Here is a 22,935-nt window from a genome sequence, read left to right on the forward strand (position 1 = left end):
AGCGGTCTTCTGTTCAGAATAACAGACCACAGCATGGTGTAATAGGCCGATCAGAATCAAGTATTCAATAAATCTGTGTAAATAATAAGTGAATACATTTTGTTCTTTTAGATTTTTCATTTGGAACATGCAAGATAACATGAAAATAAAATCAAAAAGAAATATAAGTAAGAAACAACATCAATTCACCCATGTCAAATTTTACGGCAATCACCCATTACTCCAAAAACCTATATGACTGGGGACTGAGTTAATCAGAAGTGACTTCTAGCGAATGCTGCCAAATTGTTTCTGTATGAAAAATTGCACTAACCTAAATCACAACAACAAACAAGAGCATCCCACTCCCACTAAAAGTTGCCCAAACTGACGTTCTGGCACCAGTACCAGCTGCATAGGAAGTGCCAAATAGAAAGTGGAGATCAGAATACAAAACTGTGTCCAAAACAGCAGCCAACATGCGCTTTGTCCAGAGAAATCTGGACTCAGCAACGATGGCTCAATCAGTTTAATCCCATCACACTACATGATTTCATGAAACATTTCCTGCTTTTCAGTGCTGCAAACAGCTCCATGTATTGTTGTATTCATCATTAATGTGCTGATTTTGGTGATACTGTTTTGTTTTTTATCCTGATGCCAGCGTTCAGCCTTGGTGCTCTCTGTTAGTTGCCATATTAGACCCATCCTGCACATTACAGTAGAGTTTAAATACACCTAACAGAGCTGGACTGGCATTCACAGCATGGGAACTCCATTCTCCAAAAGCAGTTACTCTTTTTCCAATAATTTAGATGTGATGATTAATGTCCCCTGGCAGCAGGAGGCAGTTTGCCTGCTATTGGATCTTGTCCAGTGTTCCATTATGTTGAGGAACAGAAATCAGTCAAATTGAAAGTGCTTGATAGTAAGCGACTGTAGTATTTTAATCCAGTACCTGATCATTCATCGGGTAATATTGTGATCTCACTTGGCTTTCTCAACCTGTATTTGTACTCGGATGCCCCGGGCCACTTGCGTTTCCTTTACTCAGTTCTGTTGAACATTAGGGATTGATACACTGAGGTACGTCTTTGTAGAAATTGAGATTCGGCCATTTCGATGGCTAATGGGATTCCTTGATAGAATCTGACACAGTTACCGTGGCCTCATATTTACATCAACAAATCACTTACTCTGTGTTGAAACTGTTATGTAAATTAACCTTGTCTCATGTTAGCTTACGGGCACACAGGCAGAAAACATGCACCCAAAACATTTTGCAAATTGTGGCCCTCGCATCCCAAATGTTCTCCAGTTCATGTATGAAGCCTTGTTATACAGCCACGTGATATTCTCTGCAACATCAGTGCCGTAATGAAAATCTACTCAGTCTGCGGCTCACAGTCTGCAGTGCTGTGCTTGCTGCATGTTAGATCGCAGCGCCTGTGCACGCCAGCGCCTTATTGCAAGCTGCATGTCATGCATGAGCGCTTGTGGCAAAAAGCTGTGCTAACATCTGATTCATGGCCCACCTCTTAACATATATGTGAGGAGTGCTGATGGTCTGACGCACATATACACCAGAGGCAGACACACATGAGCTGAGTGTGTATGTGCGCTGGTGAAGGGTGAGTGGAGAAGAGAAGAAAATTATAGGGTTAGACTGAGTCTCTGTGAGTGACTGTATGAATAAGAATAAGAATGTGAGCGGTTGAGGGTGCAGTGTGTCTCTTCACACATGCGTGTACAAGTCCATGTGTGGATTTATTGTTTTAGGGTTAAAAACCAAGGTGGTGGGACGAGAGGGTGTGAGAGGTGGTGGAGAGTGTTTGGGTGATGGGAGAGCTGGGTACTAGAGCATGCTGCTAATGTGTGTGTGTGTCTTAGAGAGAAGAGCGGGAAGAGGGAAATGTGTTCATGTGCAGAGCAGAATACGAATGTCACGTTTCCATAAAACACTGCAGGGAGACAGTGTTGAGTCTTGCGTGAAAAATGACTAACGTTAACCTTCAAAATCGTGGGTCTGATTGTACGTTAAAAGCAGCTGACCTCACATAAAGTGTGTGTATGTCTGTTCATTGTCTTGATTTGGCTAATCAGATGTGAATGTGTGCCTCCTTTTTGCCCACAGAAACATCGAGAGCACAGTGCTTGATGTTCATTTGCGGTAAATCCATAACAAGCAGTACTTTGCGTTCCTAGAGATGGAATGAATATCTTACACACGCAATTCAATTCAGCTCATTTGTCAGTTGTAGCTCATATTATTGGCTTAGCAGAACTAATTTCCATAACAATATCATGTCTCTTTAAAACGCACAGCGTCACACTGGTGGTATTATTCCAGTCTGCGCTTGGGGTTTTTGTCACTTGAGTGTGTACGGACAGTCACAGAGGCCGTGACTTTGCTTATGTGATGTTAACACTGTGAGACTCTGTCTCCTTGTGTAGTGCGCCGCTGAATTATTGAGTTTGTCACTTGGTTGCCTCTCTCTGTGTGTGTGCATGTTAAGCACATGTATTATGTGTACGACACAGAGGAATCATGTGTTTGTGGTCATCCTGGTTTTATTTGGGGTCAGATTTTAGACCACAGAGCAGTTGTTTGTGTAACAACGTGTCTTAATGGAGAAAAATGTTTGTAGTTGAGTTTTCCCGCAGTTTCCATTTAGTTCACTGCTTATGTCTTTGTTAGGGTCTGGCTTTACTTTGGTTAAGATCTAGAGTCAGGAATGTGGTAGTTATGGAGGAGGTTAACGGAGGCCTCCAGGAAATTAGTGTTAATCTGTACAACTTGTGCGCAAAAGTATCCTATCTCAGCATTTGTATTTATGTGTGTATGTTTGTGTAGGTGGGTGAGAGAACTACACCAACGCAGAAACGCATTTGTCAGATTATGTAGAAATTATTTAAGCATTAGCAGCTTGCACCTTACGTGTGAGGTTATGATTTCAGTTCAGTTGCACAGAATGGCAAAACTATCGGCCTCATTTTGTGTATCTTTAACCCAATAAAATGGATCTGAATTACAGGGTGCACACACTTTTTTTTTTTTTTTAACTTTTGTTAAAATGTGGGTCTATCTGCTTCCTTTTCTGTGTTTTTCAAATGGAAACTCCCACTCAGAGTCATCAAAAAGCAGTGACGTCATTCGCTGACAGTGTATGGAGAGGAGGTAAAAACATTGAGATTCAATATTACAGCGTTTTTACTGTACAAACACATCCATTCATCCACAGTCAGTGTATTACCTACAGTGACATGGTGGTCAGGGCATTTGCAGTGTGGAGAAGCAGTCTGGAGTATGAAGACAGAAAGGGTAAGCTGTATAGTCTGCCGCTGTGGACACCACATTAATTCATCAGTCACACAACAACACGAACAAAGTTAACCAATCAAAGGCAACGGTAACTTGTTGTGTTCTGCAAGATAAAATTGCTATTTTTGCCAAAGGAGTCTGGTGGCTTTGTTTCGGGGTGGCAGCAGAGCATATTTCAGCTTCCTAAAAAAGGACCACCTTAAAAAAAACCATAATACCAATTTTAGTGTTTGCTATATTAAGATAATTTTAACGCTCAATCTTGCAGTCAGACAGTTTTTCAGACTGGGAACTGAAGGTGTGATCTAAACTCTCCTGAAAGCCAGGAGACTTCACTGACAAAATCTGTCATTTAACCTCACAGCACATGGGATTTGCTAGTCTACCAACAAATCAGTTGTTTAATTTGTTTGTTATTGTGTGACATTTGGAACCGAACCAAGGAGGTGTCCATAGCAGTATGTTGGTTTATTTGTAGCACAGACATTGTATAGAAACCTATGTCAGATCATGTGGGAAAAAGTTGTTGGAAAGGCTTTGCAAAATAGCATTTTGAGGCCAAAACATACATACTTTGACCAGAATTTGAATTCTTGGATTTCAATATACTATATAGCCTTGCTGGAGGACTGCTCTCTCTGAGTGCCCTTCTAGTTGTGTTAGTAGTCCGTTTTCCGCAGTTCCTGTACATCCTATATACGGTATATGAAGTGTCTCTCGGTGTATCCAGTCCTGTTTTCTGGAGTTTGGCTGCATCATATGTCAGCACACAGCTCCTGAGCTAATCTCTCACCCTGCCTCTGAGGTGTCTGTGCCATGCAGTGTTATTATCCGAGACCGTGTGTTGAGGTAATCCCTCTATCAGCCCAAATACCATCATTATGAACTAATGATGAGATAAATCCTGCCCAGTCCAGCTCCCTTCTTCCCTCAACAGTCTGTTAATGTCCCAGTGAGACGAGGTGCGCCACCCCAATCAAGCTGCAGAGCTGTGCAGGCTGTTTAAAGGAGTATACCACGGATGGGAATAAATACGGTGTATATGCAGGTTGAAAAATTCTTTGTTTTTAATTTTATCTTTCATCCAAGATTTCTATTTCCCTATTTATTTACTGTAGATCTATAATTTGAAACCATGCTGTCAACATCAATGGTCACCAGTGGATGAATCTTGCTGACTTAAGTGATCTCCTGACTTTACCTCTAACGCCACCACAAGGTTCACATTTTTGTTGTTTGTGTGTCTCAATAACTGTGATCACATGATTCACATGATCCCTTTCTTTCTTTCTTTCTTTCTATTCTTTCTATTGCCATTTTGCATGAAGTCAAAATTTGTATTTGTCTAGTAGGCCTACTGTTTACAACCAAATACGATCTCGAGTAATGACATACACAATAGCACTGCACAATATTCAAAAAAAAAATATTGCTACTATTCTGACAGATATTGCGATTGCGATATGAGTTTTGGAGGGATAGGTTTATGGGTCTGTATGTAACAAACATGTTCTCATATGTCTGAAATATGATTTGTAAGCTGGTGCAACTCCATAACTCTCCATATATAATGGTATGTTGTGACACATAATACATTATCCAAAATTCCAGCTCCTGCAATTTATATGCATGTATCATGAATTATATGAATTTGGACATTACACTTAGTCATATTGCAATTTCAATAATGTTTCGATTTATTGTGCAGCCCTAATTCCCATCAGCCTCAGTTGTACTTCGTGTTTAAGACCTATGTAGCAAATGTTAGCATGCCAGCCCAAAGAACTAAGATGATGAACACGGTAAACATCACCTGCTAAACTTCAGTGTTTAGCATTGTCAGTTTAAGCATGCTAGCTTACTGACTTTTGCATTTAGCTCAAAGTGCCACTCTGCCTTAATAAGGCCTCACAAATCTGCTAGCATGTCTGCAGACTCATTTTCAAACAGCATCTCATCCTACCAACATATTTAACATACAAGGACTGTATGTTTGATTTGAATGGAATGGCATTATTTGCTGGTGACCGACTGGAAAAAGGATCTAGTGTAAAAAAACTAATCTAGGTTAAAATAAAAATAATTTTAAATTAAAACAACAACAACAAAAACAACAATTAATTGGAGGCAGATGTATTATGGCCACTTTTTATGAAGACCTTGGGGTCACTGTTTCGGATATTCGTGGAATCTGGACTGGATGTCCCACCCATAACCACAGTGGATTACATAAGCAGACAGATTTTTAGAAAGAGCCAACTTTGTCAAAAACAGGCCCTGAGTGTTCAGAGTAAGGTGTGTGGGTGTTTGGGAACACGGTGCCAACTACAAAAGAGTTTGCCTGCTGTGTGTTTCTGTAAACTGTATTATTGTGGGTCCAAAGAATCAGTGTGTTTGTGGATGTTTTAGGAGCGTGGGAGTGGGATCACCTCCAGGAGGCCCTGGAAGAGAAGCTGAAGAATTCGCTAGCTGTGGCTCAGCTTATGGAGCGTATACGATCCCTCATCGGCAGAGACCGGGTGAGCTCTTTAAAGTTTAAAAAAAACAATTTTGTGTAAGACTGGAATATCTCACGGTGTGTATGCTATAACAGCCCTCCCCAACAAAAGGAGGTTAAGTATCTACAATGTGTCAAATCTCCTCTTTGAAGATATAAACACATGTTTTTGTAGTTGCAGACTAACAGCGTCTTAATGAGCAAGACCTTGTTTAGAAACAGCACAGTAATAATGTGGCTATAATTAGCATATTTACATAATTACTGCCCGTATCAGCCCTCAGATACTGTGGGATTTGTTACTAAATAAACAAAAGATGCTCTCAAAGGATCATAACACAAGATCTTTAAGGAGTTCACACCGGACATCAGCCATGAGATCAGACACTATGTTCAAATCTGCAGCGTCACATCTGCAATGTCTTTTTGGAAAACATGCGGCGGCTCAGTTTAATAGGCAGCAGATTTTAACATTTAGAGAGAGATCAGGAGATATGACTGCGACTGACAAGCCTTTGGCACCACCACGCATGGCCCACCAGCCCATCTGGATAGAACTAGGTCTTCCACCTGAGGCGGTGTTAAGGCGATCTGACACACAGAGAAACGGGCTGGGCTACTTTAACACGATGAGACACCCTAATGTCCTGTCGTGATTTGATCTCGTCCTCTGCAAACACCTCCGGGTCGTCTCACTCTGCGAGACCAGGCTGAAATTTGCTTTCCATAAGCTCTCCATTGATTTTAAAAATCAAAGAGGCTTGATTCTGTTGCTGTCTGAACTGAAGACTCAGTGTGTGCCGAGCGCTCCCTCTGCAGCAGAGCAGCGCAAGAATATGAAGTTCTTTGTGCTTCAGTTGACAGAGAAAGGTCACGGAATGGTAATGGGATGCTTTGACAGCACTCATTTAAGGATTTAACATAACTACGTGTGCACATAGACTCCAAAAAGACACACTGGCAGCCGTTCTCACACTGCTGATTTCCCCTGCTGTGCACTGCTGCACATTGTATATACATAATATTGTATTATGCATCATTTAAATGCTTAACAGAAGCAAGAATGTGTTAATAATTTGACAGTTTCAATGAGCGTGTGGTTCCCAGTCTGTTTTCAGTGTTAGCCAAAGCTGTCATGCCGTTCATGGCATTGCAGTTCAAGTATGTTTGGGTAGCGCTAAGCAAGACTGGCAGAGAGGTCATTTGTATTCCACAGGGGAGGTGAGATAGATGCACAGAATGGCAATTGTGCTGGTAACTAGTACCTGACATCCAGCAGAGGAATGTTAACTCACTCTGTCCACTTCTTCCTTTCTCTTTGTGTGTGTGTGTGTATGTGTGTGGGTGTGTGTGTCTGTGTGTGTGTGTGTGTGTGTGTAGGGCCCCAGGGACACCCCGAGTGCCCGGGCAGCTCAGCTTGGCCCCCAGACTCTTGTCAACCTCTTCAATTCTCCCCTTTACTCTGATGTCATCTTCATGGTGCAAGGTGGGTCCGTGCTCATCTGTTTGGACATACACACATTTACAAATGCATGCACCGTCACACAGCAGAGGAAGGTCACATTTAATTAGCCGCGATTGAATCATGAGCTCAGTCCCGGGCCTGGACATCCATTTGGAGGCAAAATAAGATAAAATGGTTCGAGAGACGGGGTGTCTTCCGTTCCATGTCATGTTTCATCTCACCAGCAGCTCATCCATGAGCTGCATTTAGCCGATTCTCTATTAAAGGATCAAACTGAGAAATCCAGAAATAATGCCCCAAAGCCACTCCTGATCAATATTTATCTCATAAAAAGTGCAGGGAGCTTTTCTTGTCCTTGCATCTCTGAGCTGCGAGTTAAACTCTTTGAGGTCACAGAGAAAATGTCCACAAGAATATTTTTTTGCATTTCTGTTTACGCCAACGTGCTGATGGAGTGTGGTGAGAGCTGTCACTGGCTGTTAGTGGCCCTCAACGACAGCGATTATGTCACCACATGTGCCCAGGCTTTACATGTCACGTCTTTCCTGTTAATTTAAATGTCCCGTTATGACAGATCATCATTCATAGCAAGCCACAGTTAATTAAGTCTGGCCTCCACACCTCTGTGAGACAAAAAAGAGACATTCTGGTGATATTAGAAACCTCTGAAAGTTATTTCAATTTGTTTGCGACCAGCACCAAACATTTGTAGATCAAAGATGACTTCCATTAGTTTTGATCAATTTTTTATTCAGAAAGATACAAAAGAGTAACATTTTACATAATATATTTTATCCATTTTTCATCCCCCATCCACCCACACCAATACACATGCATACAATAACAGTGTTAAAGGGACACTTGGCAGATTTTCAATCAGCTTTGTTTCATAACAATGCAGATAGTATGTGTAAATGACTGGTGGTAAACTACCCTCCATCTTACCAGTGCTCTCAAATTTTCACTTGCTCTACCTGGTATCTTATCTGGATTATCGGCACTGCTCCTGCATCATTAGGCCCATAGAGCATGCGCACTGCAGACTTCTGCCGGACGAGGCGGCTACAGTTTAGCGCTCCGATAACTTGACTGGGGATAAAATTATTTATTCGTGAGGCTCTTCTTGACTTTTTGAATTTTATCAGACCGAATGGATCAAATTCTGATAGTGGGACAAGTCATATCGCAGGGGGGTTGTGAAGCTCAAAAATGACTGTGAAATTGTAATTCCACTATTTTTAACTATTAAGCATTTGCTTCAAAGCCTGGTTCACTTTCTGGGGGCCTGCAAGGAGGTTCAAAAGAGAAGCCATGGCGTCATATCGTGCAATATAATTGGGGTAAAACTTAAAAGCAGTAAAATTTGGTCTGCACTTTCTGAAAGGCTCAGCAGCTGGGGCATTATCACAGAACATGGGGGATGATTAATTTGTTTCTCTGATGCGTCAGTCTTAGGTCAAAATATGATTAGAACATTATGGGTGACTTTCAATTCAGCAATTATTGAAAATATCCATAACAAACGACCATAAACAAATACTTTCCATATGACAACAACATCAGGCCACTATCCATTCATCTGTCAGGCCCAGCATGCCCAAGGAGGCCAAAAATAGTGGATACTGTCCCTTTATTACCATTGTACCCCAAAGCTTCCATGGGTTTAAAGAGTGTGTCCTAGTCTCCTTTCAACAGCCTTTGTGTAGACGGCCAAACTGCATTATGTCACCACCAGTAGGAGCTTTAATTGGTCCGCTGCTGTGCAGGGCATTCTGGTAGTTTTAAGTTTTCTACCTCTTGAGCAAAAACTAATTCCACATCCCTTTTTCTCTGTTTTGTCTGTTGATGTAGCTCTATTTTCAAAAGTATTTGCATTTTTGTACTGCAAAGACAGTACAGTTTTATGAAAAGACCATCTCTCCAGCAGTGAAATACTTCTTTAGTCATTCCAAGCCTAATACAAACCCCCTATTTTGACATAATTGGGAGATGATTTTCATAGAACGACAGCTTCCAGGGGTAAGGTGAGTCCTATGAGCAACGTATCAAGGTATTAATTACTGATATCAAAGATGCATCTGTTACAACCAATCAAGATTCAAGATATTAATTATAAACTGTTTATTCTCTCAGACATTTCACTTCACAGTACTTTGGGACTTTCTCAGACGCTACTATGATATTCAAAACAGTGATTTTAATTTTCATGTGTGCATGTGTGTTTAAGGGAGTGTATTGCCAGCCCACCGAGCAGTGCTGGTGGCACGCTGTGACGTAATGGCGGCCATGTTCAGCGGGAAGTATGCCGAGGCCCGGAGCCGAGTGGTTCCCATCCACGGTGTCTCCTCAGATACATTCCTGTCTTTCCTGGAGTACCTCTACACTGACTCCTGCTGTCCTGGTGAGTTTACTGCACACAACCCAGACGTGTACTCACACACACCACTGTGACCACTGCTGTGTTACAGTAAGATTAAAGGTGCCCTGAATGGTACATAAAAGTGCAAACACATCTCCAGTGGTACGCCTAACTGTCATAAGAAAATGGTCCTCCCCGCCTCATTATCTTGTGGACTAATTGAACCCTGTTGCAGAGTTTGTATGGTGTAGAGATTGATTGCACTGGGAAACCCTCAGTCAGTGTGTTATCCATTCACTCGTCTATAACTACTCTCTCAGGCTGTTGCTGTAAATAAAAACAGAGTTTGCTCAGTTGAATATCGACGGTTGGCTCATTTGTGTCTGAAAGTGGCCTTGGATGGCATGGATCTGACCAACAAAATTACAGTCTGTTACAGAAGGACAATGGACCTTTGATGTAATTTTAATGCACCGTAGAAATAAGCACCACCACCAAACACTTGAGAGCGGTACAGTGGTGTTTTCCTCAAGGCTTCGCTCGCTTAATGCAGCCCAAAACAAAAGCGCAGATGACAAGTCCCATCAGCCATCTGTGTGACTGCGACATGCTGCCAGTGTCAGTCTCGGGAGGCACGCGGAGAACAGCACTGAGCTTAAAATTAAATTAGATTTACTGATGATAAAATCAACCCGTGGCATCATTGCTTCATCTGCTTTTAATGGTGCCAGCTCACAGCCCCACGCGTCTTGTTGTTGTCTTCCTGTGTCACTATCTGTCACACTGTGCGCTGCGTTTTCAATATGATTAGTGCTGATAATTGTCTTTGGTGATGGCAATGACATTACATTTTTTGAAGTGCTTCTACAACCTTGAAGTTACACGAATCTATATTTTTTGAAGGAATACTTCACAAAACTTCAAAATGACCATTTGTATACCAGTTACTCACCCCATGTTATGTTGAATTCGTTTAGAAAAAATAGTTTTTCTTACAGGTTTCCAGAACGAACAAAGAATCCAAAAAACAGGACAGAAAATTCTTGATAAATTGAAGTCACTAAGGTCCGCATTTGATAACAGCAAAATTGTATCAAAATCTGTTTCCAAACTCCCACACAACTCGTTCAGTATGTCTTATTTATCCAGTCGTGTGATCTCAAACACATGTATTTTGGCTAAAACCTTACAGTCTACACATATAACAGTCTTGCGCACGGAAAAGTAGCGCACCTGAGCAAATGTGTGTATTTGAAATAATAGTGATGAAATGAAGTTCATTCAAAGCTGTACTCAGTCCACAGGCTTACACACAGATCACATGCTTCCTTGCTAGTGATAAAATGGCTTAGAGTCAAGGTAACAAGTGAACACAGAAAGACACTCAGATACTTTTTTTAGGCGTACAGTAAGTGGACCAAACAAAGACAGAAATGTGAGTGAACATTATAGAAATATATTCCAATGTGATGTTCATGTTGCTCTGTAACTGCTTACTTACAGGCTAGTTAAACAGCCGGATGAGCTGAACTATCATGAAAGCTTCTTGCTGTTTTTATCTTTGAGTTTTTCTGCCCCCCAACGGTACAAGATTACTCAATGCAGCTTTGAATGACGAGCTGTTGCAGTCATAAAGGGGCTTTAACAGTGGTGTGTGTGTGTGTGTATTTTCACGACATCCACTGTGAAATCACAATTCAAAAAACAATATGTTACGTTCCTTAATTAATAGATGATGCCATTTAACTGTAACTTACAGCTACAGAATAATAGTTAATCACAACACTGGCTGTCATCGTCCCTTCCACTATTGTTATGTAACAAAGCTGCTGAATAGACAATATAAAGGCTCAGAATAATCCGTCCTGAATATCCAGCTACTGAGAGCTGACAATCCCCTGATTTTTGTGGCATGAGATGCTTTGATGAAAAAATCATGAAAAAACTCAACAAGCAGCCCTTAAGATCCAGCTTAGGCACAAGGAGGGCTGTTTCCAGAGATACAGCTTCAGGTTGAGTCATGGGAACAGGAAATTAAAGCCATGAAGCGGCTCCAGAGGCTGCAGCCGCTGCACTGTTATATAACAGCTCAGCTCTCAAGGTCAAAACAAGGTAACTCCACCAGAAGCAACAAAAACTAAGGGTGTGAAATCAAAAAAGGAGCGCTACCAGAGTGTCTCACTCAGAAAAATATTGTATGCTTAGCTACATACTGTATGATGAAGTGAAATACACTGTAAAACGCTCATTTCTGTGTTTAGATGATTGTGCAGCCGAACAGAACAAACCCTCTGTGCGGCTGCTGCTCCGCTCACAGGACATCAGCCTGTCAGAGATGCATGCAGAGAATCAGTGTTCATAGGAGGGACTGAAGGATGCTTTTAGACTGAATCAAGTCACATCAGCAGTCAGCTGATTTGACATTTTGACATTACATAATGGGATTGATTTGTTTGATGTTTGTTTCACGTTTGCATGCACTGTAAGGGCGTCATTTGACTGTTTTGAAAGAGTCAGGGATATAACTTATTTGTTTATTTAATGTGATTTTAAAACCCAAACTCAATCTGCAGACTTAGTTTTTCAGCTTTCAATGGCGATCCAAAATGAAACTCTGCTGAAGTCTGCAGAATGTTTTCGTTGTTGGTGTTGTTGTTGCTTCTAACATGCCTACTTAATATAAAAATGTTGGCGATGGTATGTTTTATTTGGAATAAAGCTTCTGATTTATCACCAGGTCTTGACATGTAGTTGAGATTATCAGGTAATGGATTGAACATCCCCACAGTTGTTCTGGGTATTGAGGTTTTTCTTCTGGTGGCTTTAAATTCTGAACATATTTGGGTTCACTACTGTGATGCCTTGCGAGATAATAGAATAAATAATTCAGAAAAAAGTGAGAGTGTGCGGGAGCTCTTATCTTTACTTTAAAGATGGCACCTCCTCCAGTGCACCTGTCACACATTAAGGTTTACAGGATTTAAAAAAAAAAGAAGAGATATCTAGTCTTACATCATGATAAAAGTGTAATATCAGTGTATCGCCCATCCCTCGTTAGTATTGTGTTTTGGTGCTAGTTTTGATCAGTTTCGTTTATCATGCCTTTACAACGTTGCCCAAAACCTGTCCTCGAGTGCCACTGCTCTCTGTCTGCTCCAACACAGCTGATTCAAATGATCAACTCGTTACGAGCTGCTGAAGCTGCTTGATAACGAGTGATCACTTAATTCAGCTGTGTCGCAGCAGGGAGAGATCTAAATTATGCAGGACAAGTGGCACTTGAGGATCGGTATGGAGAACGCTGCTTTAAAACAAAACTGAAGAAAAATGCTATTCGAAAATGAATGTTCTGACGTGTGTAAACAGACTTGAAACACTATTTGAAGCCGTGTTTCTGGCCACAGGACAAATACAAGTTCAATATTTACTCTCCTTTCAGCTCTGTTTTAGTCTCCATCAACTATTGAGATGAATATCTGGCTCTTTAGATGCTACATAGTTCACCAGCTGGTCTCTAACTGTGTGTGTCTGTTGTTTGGAGCTGGGAAGGCAGCGCACAGTGTTTTTGAAAAGCTTTTTGCACAACAGCTGCTGCTGGAAACACAGTGGAAATGAGCAGTAAGAGAGGATGAGGCCTGTAAAGTTGTGCTGCTGAGGGAAACTACACAGTAGGATAATAATTTTCTGTGTTTATCACAGTCAGCAACACCTTCACACACACAGTCATTTAATACATTGCTGATACAGTATAAAGGCATTAATTAGTGCAGCTTTTTGTGGAAGTTTGTAGCATTTGTAAGATATTGGATTTTTTTTACACCAGTATTTATACTCTGTGTGCTGTGCAAACTTAAAAGTTTATTGCCCAAAAGAGTTTACAGCAAAAATCTTCTGGATGTAGCTTCGATGGACTTCTGTTTTTTTATGAAAAAGAACAAAATCCTTTTTAGTATGTTGTTTAAAGCTTCCTGAGGCTCTGTTCCAATTTCATTTTTGGACCAGTAATCATAAAAACACTTACTTTACTTTAGGGAGCGTTTTTAAGCCTTTGATTTCCTCTGGAGGCCTACATGTTGAAAAATATGTCCAGCTATTGTATAAATCTGGAATGAAATGTAATTTACATGTTTATAACAGCGTATGTGTAATATTTTGAGCATATATCAGACAGCGCTGTGTCTCTGTTTGTGTGTCCAGCCAGTGTGCTGCAAGCCATGGCCGTGCTGGTCTGCGCCGAGATGTACCAGGTGAAACGTCTGCAGCATCTGTGTGAAGTGTGTGTGTGCGCTTACCTTCAAAGCATGCCCAGTAGAGAGCTGTCGTCAACGGGCATCAGCGTGATTCGACTACTCCGCCGAGCAAAGGTCAGTGCAGCTTTGAGTACAGAACAGATGAATTGAGAACATGGACAGACCTGCAGGAAATGACTTGTCTGTGTAACGGATTACCGCTTCATTATGTGACATTTCCTTCAGCCACCAAAATGCAAATGTTGTGTATAGAGGAAAGCTGTTTGTCAAAAAAATTGCCCAATGCAGTGTTTTTTTTGTGGCAAGCTTAGTCTTTTAACTTGCAGTAGCTCTAGGTCTCCGTCTGCAACAGATATTCATGGTTATCTGTCGAAAAGCATTAATTTTCAAGAGAATCACTGTTATTTGACATAATGTCTGTGTTTGAACTCAGTGCCACAACGCAGAGCAGCTGTACGTCTGGCTTCTCCACTTTATCGCCAACAACTACCTGATCTTCAGTCACAAGCCTGACTTCCTGGAGCTCTCAGGTCAGTGTGTGATTTTTTTCAAAACACAGTAAATGTCTAACACATTCAAATTAATGCTGCACAGAGAGATAACATAATTAAACCGCTGATTTCAACGATCAAGAGGACTTCAAACATCGTTTTAAAAATAATTATTGCCTCAGGGCAATAATCTGTTGTTTGTCTCACATAGTATATGTAGGTCTGTATCTTTTTTTTTGTCAGATGGCCAACCGAATGGTAAAATACATGATGTAATCACGGTGTCCACCTATCAGTTGTGAATTAAAGGTCCAGTGTGTAGGGTTTAGGGGATTATATAGTGGCAGAAACTGGAATAAAATCTAACATATCTAAAAGATAACAATCACTGTGTTTCCGTTCTCTCAGAATGAGCGGTTTATACCGATATAAGGAGCAGGTTCTTGTCCCTGGAGTGCGCCCTGTTCACTGCAATGTTTCTTCAGTAGTCCAACACGGACACACCAAACACTGGCTCTAAATACGGCCATTTGGTTTTTTTTTTGCCATAGTTAGCAGTCATCCCACGATGAACTGCACTCAAAAAAGACACATTTTTTGACATGAAACTGGTTTTTGCTTTCACCAGTTTTAATCACCCGGTCTGTTTGTTATGGAGAGGAAGAGTCCTCTGCAGATAATTTGACTCTTGGTAAAAACCTCCCGTACAATAAAGACTAAAGTAATTCTAACCGAGAGACGTTTCGAACGGTTGCAGTCTGCATTAAACATTACTAGATGCCACTAAATCATACACACAAACTATTTTGTCCCATAAAATTTAGGGAATATAAAGTGAGTTCATCTCATTATATTTTGGAGTTTTAAGAATCCAAAATGATCTCAGACTCCTGTGAAAATCTGCCATAGAGCAGAGTTAATGTGTTAGACTGTGGGCCCCTCAGGATAATGCATCCTTATAGTATGCTGAACACTATAAGTGTATGTTTGAGTTATATATAACCCGTGCATTATATGAATTTAACAGGCACATAAAAGCAGTTAGAGATTAATAACAACATTGCTCCAGTTAGTAGCAGTAGCACATTTTATTGTCAGCATTAGTCATACACACAAGAATCATTTAAGGTCACTGGACGGGTATTTAAGGGCACAAGCAAAGTCAAAGGCCAAAATAAAGAGCCAGCACATGATGGATCACCGCTGGTCTTCTGTGGCTTGTTGCCGTTAACAAAGTCGTGTCAGATATTTCAGCCTTGTTGGCCATGTTCATGGCTACAGTCCAAGGAGTGTGGACTGTAGCAATGTTCGTGTTTGTGTGTGCCAAGCGCAGTAAATCTTACTGTGGTGGATCAGTTGTGTTTACAGAGGGTAACAATTTATGTTTGTGTGTTCCAGAAGAGGAGCGCGAGCAGGTGGAGAGGCTACGCTGGCCGTCCAGAGGCTACCTGCAGGAGCTCAGTGAGTACCAGCAGCGGCGACGCAAACTACGTAAGTCCCGCTGCATAGTCATGTGACCCCACCTGGATGCCTGAAGCCTGTGGAAAACAGGTAAGGGAGAAAAAGGGACAAAGAGTGAGACTAGTCATCAACACAAAGGAGAAACAGACAGAAGGGATTGTATGTTCTCCTGGATAACGGGCTGATTCTGAGAGGCACGGGTGCACAGGACTTTGCACAGGATTCCTTAACCAATAGGACAACGCGTTTGAGCAGTGACACGCACCGCTGTGATGCGCCTCTTTTCGCCTGGAGGAATGACTGTGCATCCTTTGTGTAATGACTATTCCATCATGGGCAATACAAAATGACTGATCCTTAAAACCCAACATGAATTTAAAATGACCTGCTGGCCACCGACCAGGGGCTCTGAAAGATTATATTTATATTGGCTGACACAAAATGGTGGATTTCGACGATGAACAGTGACACAAAATGGCTCCATTACGAGCACAGATGTATCAAATGGCCACGCATCTGTTGGAAAACAGGTGGGATCACCTGCAGACTGTTTGAATCTACAGTAGTGTGACTTCAGTTTGAATAAGCAGGAAGGAAACTGTGATGACGTGTTTTCTTCTGTAATCGACACCTGAGGATGTCTGAGTATATTCTGGATACAGGACTGCTCCGTGTTAAATTAAACCCTGGCCCACGATGCATCTGTTGGATTTCAAAATTGTGAGCGTGTGCTCATGCAGCATTGCTTAAGCTGAAAGAACTCTCGAGCCTGTAACTTCTTTGTGGCTCGATCGGTATTTCAGCCGAGCGGTGACCTACATTAACACAGAGCGGAGTTGTAATGCTGCTGGTAGCAGAGTCATGCTCGTTTTTATCTGTAGTCTGTCAGAAACTCAGTTCAGCAGACGAGTAGAGCCCATTTAATTTCTATTCCCTCATTAGATTCTTTCAGATCTATGATGCAAGGTGAGCGAGCGTCTCACTGTCAGACTGATTTTATTAACGCCAGATAAAATACATTTCAATCATTGCCTGTGTCAAAAGAGGCCGCCTCACTTTCATTCATAATGGCTTGAAATTAAATCGTCAAATTAAACTACACATTGCCTGTCAAAAATCCTGTACACCAAACCCAGAACAATAATCAATGTATTTTTTAAAAATTTCATTTAAAGCCTGTAAGCTGGACTTTTACACCCTTCTCTTTGCAGGTTAATATGAAATGATGTTGGAGCTATTCCTTATCTATTTGCAATAACAAACAATAATGGTCTGTCTTCGTCAGTCGTATAAAAAGGCAGAAGCCTGTTGTAGCATTTACGTGTACAGACGTGGTATAAGATTTAGGAAAAACAACCATATCATGATCACGAGTAGGGACACTAACAAATGCAATGCAAATGCCTCTGGGTGGATACACAATATTTATTTTATCCTGTTTTTTTTTTTTTTTTGAAGAGGTTGTTTTTAATCATAACAAGATTATGATTTATTGGTGCTGCAATTATTTTTGTAAAAACTATACTGTGTGTGGACATTATGACATTTTCTTTTTTTTTTTTTTTTTACATTTGAGTAGAGACAAGTGGGCTACACTGTTTTACAGTCTATTGTTTCACTGGTATTTACATGTGCAGGTGCATGATTGTTAAAAAAAAAAAACAACCAAAAAAACAACAACCACCAACTGGGGTACAGGAAGACAGAAGAGATTTTTTTCAGAGAAAATGTCAACTAATTGAAAGCAAAAAAAGATCAGTTGTGACATGTTGCAGCTGTTTTTTATTCCGTGGATCAGCGTCAGTCATTAGCAGTTAACACACAGTATGTAACCGTATCTGTATCCAGCTCTTGATGCACATTAGCAGCAGGTTGTGTATCTGGTACAAGAGAGCTAAGACTGTGATATTTGACAGTGTACAGGAGATATCAGCCGGCACCTTTAATCAACCTGCTGCTGCACCACAACAATCAAAGTGTGTCTACTAGGAACTCATCCAGTAAATCCCAATCTGCTCTTAAAATCAACATGAGTGAAAAGCAGGTGAAACACTGGACTGTAAAATAAAGTGTGCTCCTGTGCTGCGTCCACGCTGTGTGTGTGGAGACGTGTGGCTCCACTGGGCCCGAGTTGTACAGACTGTAGATAACACAACGTCTGACTTTAAATAAAGACATGTTTTAGAATGAACAAACCACAGACTGGATGAATGTCTGCGCTCTACTCTGTTTGTCTGTTATTGTACGGCATTTTTTCCCAAGAGGAGGCACTACAGGTGGAGAGGCTCAGCAATTAGCTACATTACAACTTAAATTAAGACAATTTTTGTATAAAAAGTTTTCTGACATTGTATGTTTAAATATGCAAATGAGGCATTATCTAATAAAATATGAACAGAAAGCTGAACACAGAATAAAGTCAGGTTCAAAATTCGTTTTTTATTTTGCCAACACATTACAGTCAGAGGTTTTTACCGATGCCATTAAAAAAAAAGGTCAATTTTGCCATGTTTTAAGAGTGAGATGTTATATAAATCATGCTAGAAATGATATATGACCCAAACCCCCGTAAAAAAAAACCCTTCAGAATATAAATAATAAATTGGAAAGTTTGGTAATTAAGTGCTACTCAAGTGGAGATTTCTGGCTCAGAGCATTAGAAAAGAACTAATTTTAAGAAAATGGCCTTTTAAAGATATCAATTGTAATTTCCAAACATTGTGAAACCCAAAAGGAGACACTACAAGTAAATACGGTAAAAAAAATTCTAAATTAATAGAGCCTTCTCTGGTTGATTACTTACATTATGACACTTTTTTTTTGTATACCAACTTTTTCTTAAATTTATATTTGAATATGCAAATGATGCATTATATAATGAAATATGCACTTTTCCCACCAATTTCACACAAATGTCTTATAGGATATAATAGTGAAGTTCTCACATTTTATATCCAAAATGTCAAAAGGTTTTTCTTTTTTTTTTTAATTTTATTTTTATTGGCAGTAAAAACACTCGGTCAGATACTGCGTTGGTGACAGTGATTTTGGGTGCCCACGTTGAAACTGTGCTGATTGTATAGAGCTTCGGTGCTGTTGGAGGAATGTGTGTGTGTGTGAAGCGTCCATGTTTTTACAGACATGGATGTAAACTGTAAGTGCAGCTTCACTGGTGCTTGTGTGCATACAACCGAGGGGTGGCTCTCTTAAGCCGCTTTTATGCAGCCTGCTCTAAGAGGAAATGTTGTGCACTTTTTCCGTTTGGTGTAAAATGTACTGACACAGAGTGGAGGGGCACTGCTGTTGCGCAATTAAGCCAGCAGCGGAGCATGTAACCGAGCAGAGAGTAGTTATACTCCACTCAGGAGTGGCTGTTGAGTCAAGTACGACATCTAGCCGTAAAAATTTGTGGAATGGATCTGGCGTGGTATTTGGCTTAACCCTTTGAAACTTGAGCAAATTCTCCTGATTCTCCTTTCAAAAACATAGGAAGAAGAACTGATTTACATTACATGACAAAACACAAAATATTTCCAAGAAATTAGGTAAAATTACAAGAAAATTTCCTGAGAAATGAGATTAAAAAAAGTAAAAAAAAAAAAACAACAAAAAACAAAACCCAAATATAAACAAGGAAAATTACCTGAAAATAAGCACTAAAAATACATTTATTTTTCAATAATATTATTTTAAAAACATATCTGTAACAATTAAAAACACAGTTTTCTTCAAATTCTTTCGGTGCTAATTTTCTGATCACTTTTTCCTCTCACTCTTCTATTTCAGGTCATTTTTCTTGTAACCTTTTACTAACTTCTTGCCATTTCTAGGACATTTCTTACAAAGTTACTCATTGCCTTTTCCCGCATGTTTTCAAAACAGGTTTTAAAGGCCTAAATTCTTGTGAAAGGTGTCTGAACGCAACACGAGAATCCGATTGATCCAGGTTACAAAGGGTTAAAATCAAATTGGTTTGAAATTTATTTACAACGGCCCACGGTGCTTCCTTCAATTTGTCACCCATCTGTACATTTCCATCAGGATGTGATACAGTGTGGGCCTCGAGCAGATTTTCCTCCCATCTTCACCACCGAGCAATTACTTCTCATCTCTTTGAGCACCACCTCGGGCATCTTATTCCCTTTAATTTATTTATTTCTACACTAATGAGAGCTTACTGCTACTAATTCAAGCACTTAATGACTTGCTCTGGGTCTTCTGAGGGGCAACATCCCCCTTATTTTGTTGCCTGCTATTACAAAAGCATTCTTTCACAGCCACTTTCTATGAGTGTGTGAGTGTGTGTGTGAGTGTGTGTGTGTCCTGTACCTGAGGTGTGGAGCGGGTCACTGCAGGGCTCCAATAGACTCCAGCAAGCTCACCAGTTTACCACTTTTGTCTAGCGCCGCCACGTCGCTGCCGCCTCCAATGCAGTCCTTCCCGATGAACACCCGTGGGACCTTCATTCAGATAAATACAGGAGAAACCTGTGTTTTCAATGTTGTGCACAGAGCGGGGCGATATGTCAGTATCTACCCCAGTATGCAGAGGTGGGACCCAGTCATTGTTTTGAAAGTCACAAAAAAAGTCTTTGCACTCAAGTCCTAAACTTTGAATATTGAGTACACTTTTTTTTAAACAAATCTATTGCCATTCTAACCACAGAAAAATAATATACAAAGTTAAATAAAGTTAGTGCTTTCTCAAATTTGTGTTTATTTGTTAAAGCAAGTTTGTTGGATGTTATTCGGTCCCTATAAGTTGTGTCCCACATGTTTTGCGTACTCCAGTTTTGTTTTTGTTGACAACTGCATAATTGTTGTACACAAATGAAATGATCTTTGGCAAAAGTTATTCCAACTGGTGCTCAGTAGTGTGATGTTAGGTCCTCATGGCTTTCTCCTGCAAATTGATTGAGTGCGGTCAGATTGGTTTAAACAAAGTAGATCTTGGGAATTATTTGCGGACCTTAAGTGTCAATTTTTTGTTATATAAATTCTTAATATCACAAATACAAATTAAAAGTTTGGTGGACTACAAATGAAATCAATTGTTTTTTCAGTCTGCTAAATACAATAAAATGCAATAAAAATGACTAAAGTGAGATGAACAGACTGAGAACATATGTTGGCAGTTTTTTTTTTGCTTTTACTTGTTGTAATAGATGATTTTTAATCTTAGGGTGTGGTTCGTGTGTTTTTTACTCAATACAATGATCTGAATGCTTCATATTTTTAGGATTTTAGTGTCCACTCCTTGTCATGAGCACACAAACGCTCATCACACCATTTTAAAGCATCATTTCAAAAGGTGACTGCTCTTTCATCACTCATAAATCTTGTTAATTTCTGACTTGATGTTACTGCACAAAAATGTTCCTGGCTTATACTGATAGCTGGTTTTAGTTGGTTTTAGCTGGTCAAAGATGGTTTTAGATGGTCATAACCCATTTCTACTTGGTCTTTGATAGTTTGACATACTGGTGTGACCAGCCTGTCAAACTGTGCACATTACTTTTATGCATAAACACTGCTTATCTGATTTATGCCCTTTGCTTTTCATACTTCCCCCTTGTGATACTGTTATTTGTTCATACTCAAGGACATTGATTTTTTTTCAGTTTTACAGGAACTTTAATGGATAAACCAACTACGGTGACCACCACAAGCTGGTATGACCAGCTAAGCCGTCTAAAATTATGTGAAAACATCACTTAAGCTGGTCAAACAGCTTAAAACAAGTGCATGCAGAGTTTCTCTTGGAAGACCCTGAAGACTCCTTTATTGATATATAGACTCCTCATGTATGGTTTTCATGAAGAACTGCCATCAAACTAAATAATTAACAACCAACAAACTAATCAGAAATGTCTACATCTAAGCAACTGTCATAGCTATTAGAACTAAACCATAGGCCATAAAGTCTTCTTTCCAGACATCAGTCTTTATATGCATCCTATGGTCTAAACTCACAGCATGTTTTCCACTCCGACCTCTGGAGATCTCAGTGCTGCATCAACAATCATCTAAACTGAACCACTGTTTCTGAACAATAACAGATCCGGCAAACACACGTCTGCATGTTGTTAGCAGTGACAATTCACATGTTTACACTATGACGAGGCAACTTTACCGTGCGCGCTCCGGTGAGCTCCAGGAAGTACTCCTGCATGCTGTCCATGTCGCTGCGTCCACTTATATCAACACACTCCAAATGTCCCGGCTTGAATTTATATTTTGCCAAAACGTCTTTGGCCATCACGCAGTACGGGCACGTGGGCTTGATAAACAGCACCACTTTGTCTCCCTTAATTGTCGCCTGCACAAACTGCTGCGCCATTTTAAGTCGCGTGGGGAAGCGGTCAGAAGATGAGAAAGAGAACAAAGATGATCTCTGGGGTTTGTCAATTATGTTAATGCCGATGACGGAAAACGCAAGTGCCTCCCCCTGCCCCTCCCCCCTCTCACGACTTCTTAAAGAGATACACATACTAGTGCGCGTGCACATAACCGCGTGAACAAACTAAAGTTTTCAGAAGAGGGTTTGCAATAAAAAGGGGGTTGTTATTAAGACTTTAAGTGATGAAATGAGACGAAGAGGAATTTAATGAGTGCTGATACACAACAGCACAACATCACTGGGACTTTTAAATCTTCATGCGCCACTCCCTTTGACAGCTGTTTTTAAACCCTTAATTAGGCCTACATTAATAGCCTTATCTGACTTGATTTTAGTGTAGCAGACTGCTCTATATTGTGTGTCCCACTCGAGCTGCCATAGGGCAGGAAAAAACTGTGGGGGATACTTCCCCTGTTTTCGGGCTCGCGGGAGTTTTTGGGAAAGGTTAGTAACACAGAAACAGTTGCTGTTGGAGCTGTCACACCTCTTCCGCCCGGTTTATTGTTTTGTTAGTTATCCAGTTAAGTGAACCCAGGACGCTCGGTTACATTAGCGGCAGCGGTGTTTTCCAAAAAACTCCCGTGAGGGATTTTCTGTGGATGTGAGGCGCCGTTAGCCGTGCTGTTGTTTTTTAGCTTAGCTGCCTCAGTTTAGCTAGCTGGCTAAGCCCGGGTGATGCCTACAATTGTGCACAACTGCTGGCAGAGATGTA

General features: G+C 40.5%; 2 protein-coding genes across 2 annotated transcripts in view; one reads left to right on the forward strand and one right to left on the reverse strand.

Moving 5' to 3' along the window:
- Window positions 1–18,019, forward strand: part of rhobtb3 (Rho related BTB domain containing 3) — a 29,065-nt gene extending 11,046 nt beyond the window's left edge. The window contains exons 8-13 of the mRNA XM_088086089.1: window positions 5,711–5,820; window positions 7,179–7,284; window positions 9,491–9,664; window positions 13,820–13,986; window positions 14,306–14,402; window positions 15,762–18,019. Of these exons, the coding sequence (XP_087942215.1) occupies window positions 5,711–5,820; window positions 7,179–7,284; window positions 9,491–9,664; window positions 13,820–13,986; window positions 14,306–14,402; window positions 15,762–15,880 (773 nt within the window). The 3' untranslated portion in view covers window positions 15,881–18,019. The remainder of the gene's footprint in view (window positions 1–5,710; window positions 5,821–7,178; window positions 7,285–9,490; window positions 9,665–13,819; window positions 13,987–14,305; window positions 14,403–15,761) is intronic.
- glrx (glutaredoxin (thioltransferase)) lies at window positions 15,428–22,233 on the reverse strand. The gene is made up of 3 exons (XM_042502040.2): window positions 21,957–22,233; window positions 20,154–20,284; window positions 15,428–15,901 (listed from the first exon to the last, which is right to left on the reverse strand). Exons 1-2 carry the CDS (start codon window positions 22,161–22,163, stop codon window positions 20,171–20,173), a joined length of 321 nt encoding a protein of 106 aa, XP_042357974.1. The 5' UTR covers window positions 22,164–22,233; the 3' UTR covers window positions 15,428–15,901; window positions 20,154–20,170.
- Window positions 22,234–22,935: the final 702 nt, after the last annotated feature.

This window comes from Plectropomus leopardus, chromosome 2 (genome assembly GCF_026936395.1).
Source record: "Plectropomus leopardus strain MGB_pleo_1.0 chromosome 2, ASM2693639v1, whole genome shotgun sequence".
Classification (NCBI taxonomy): domain Eukaryota; kingdom Metazoa; phylum Chordata; class Actinopteri; order Perciformes; family Serranidae; genus Plectropomus; species Plectropomus leopardus.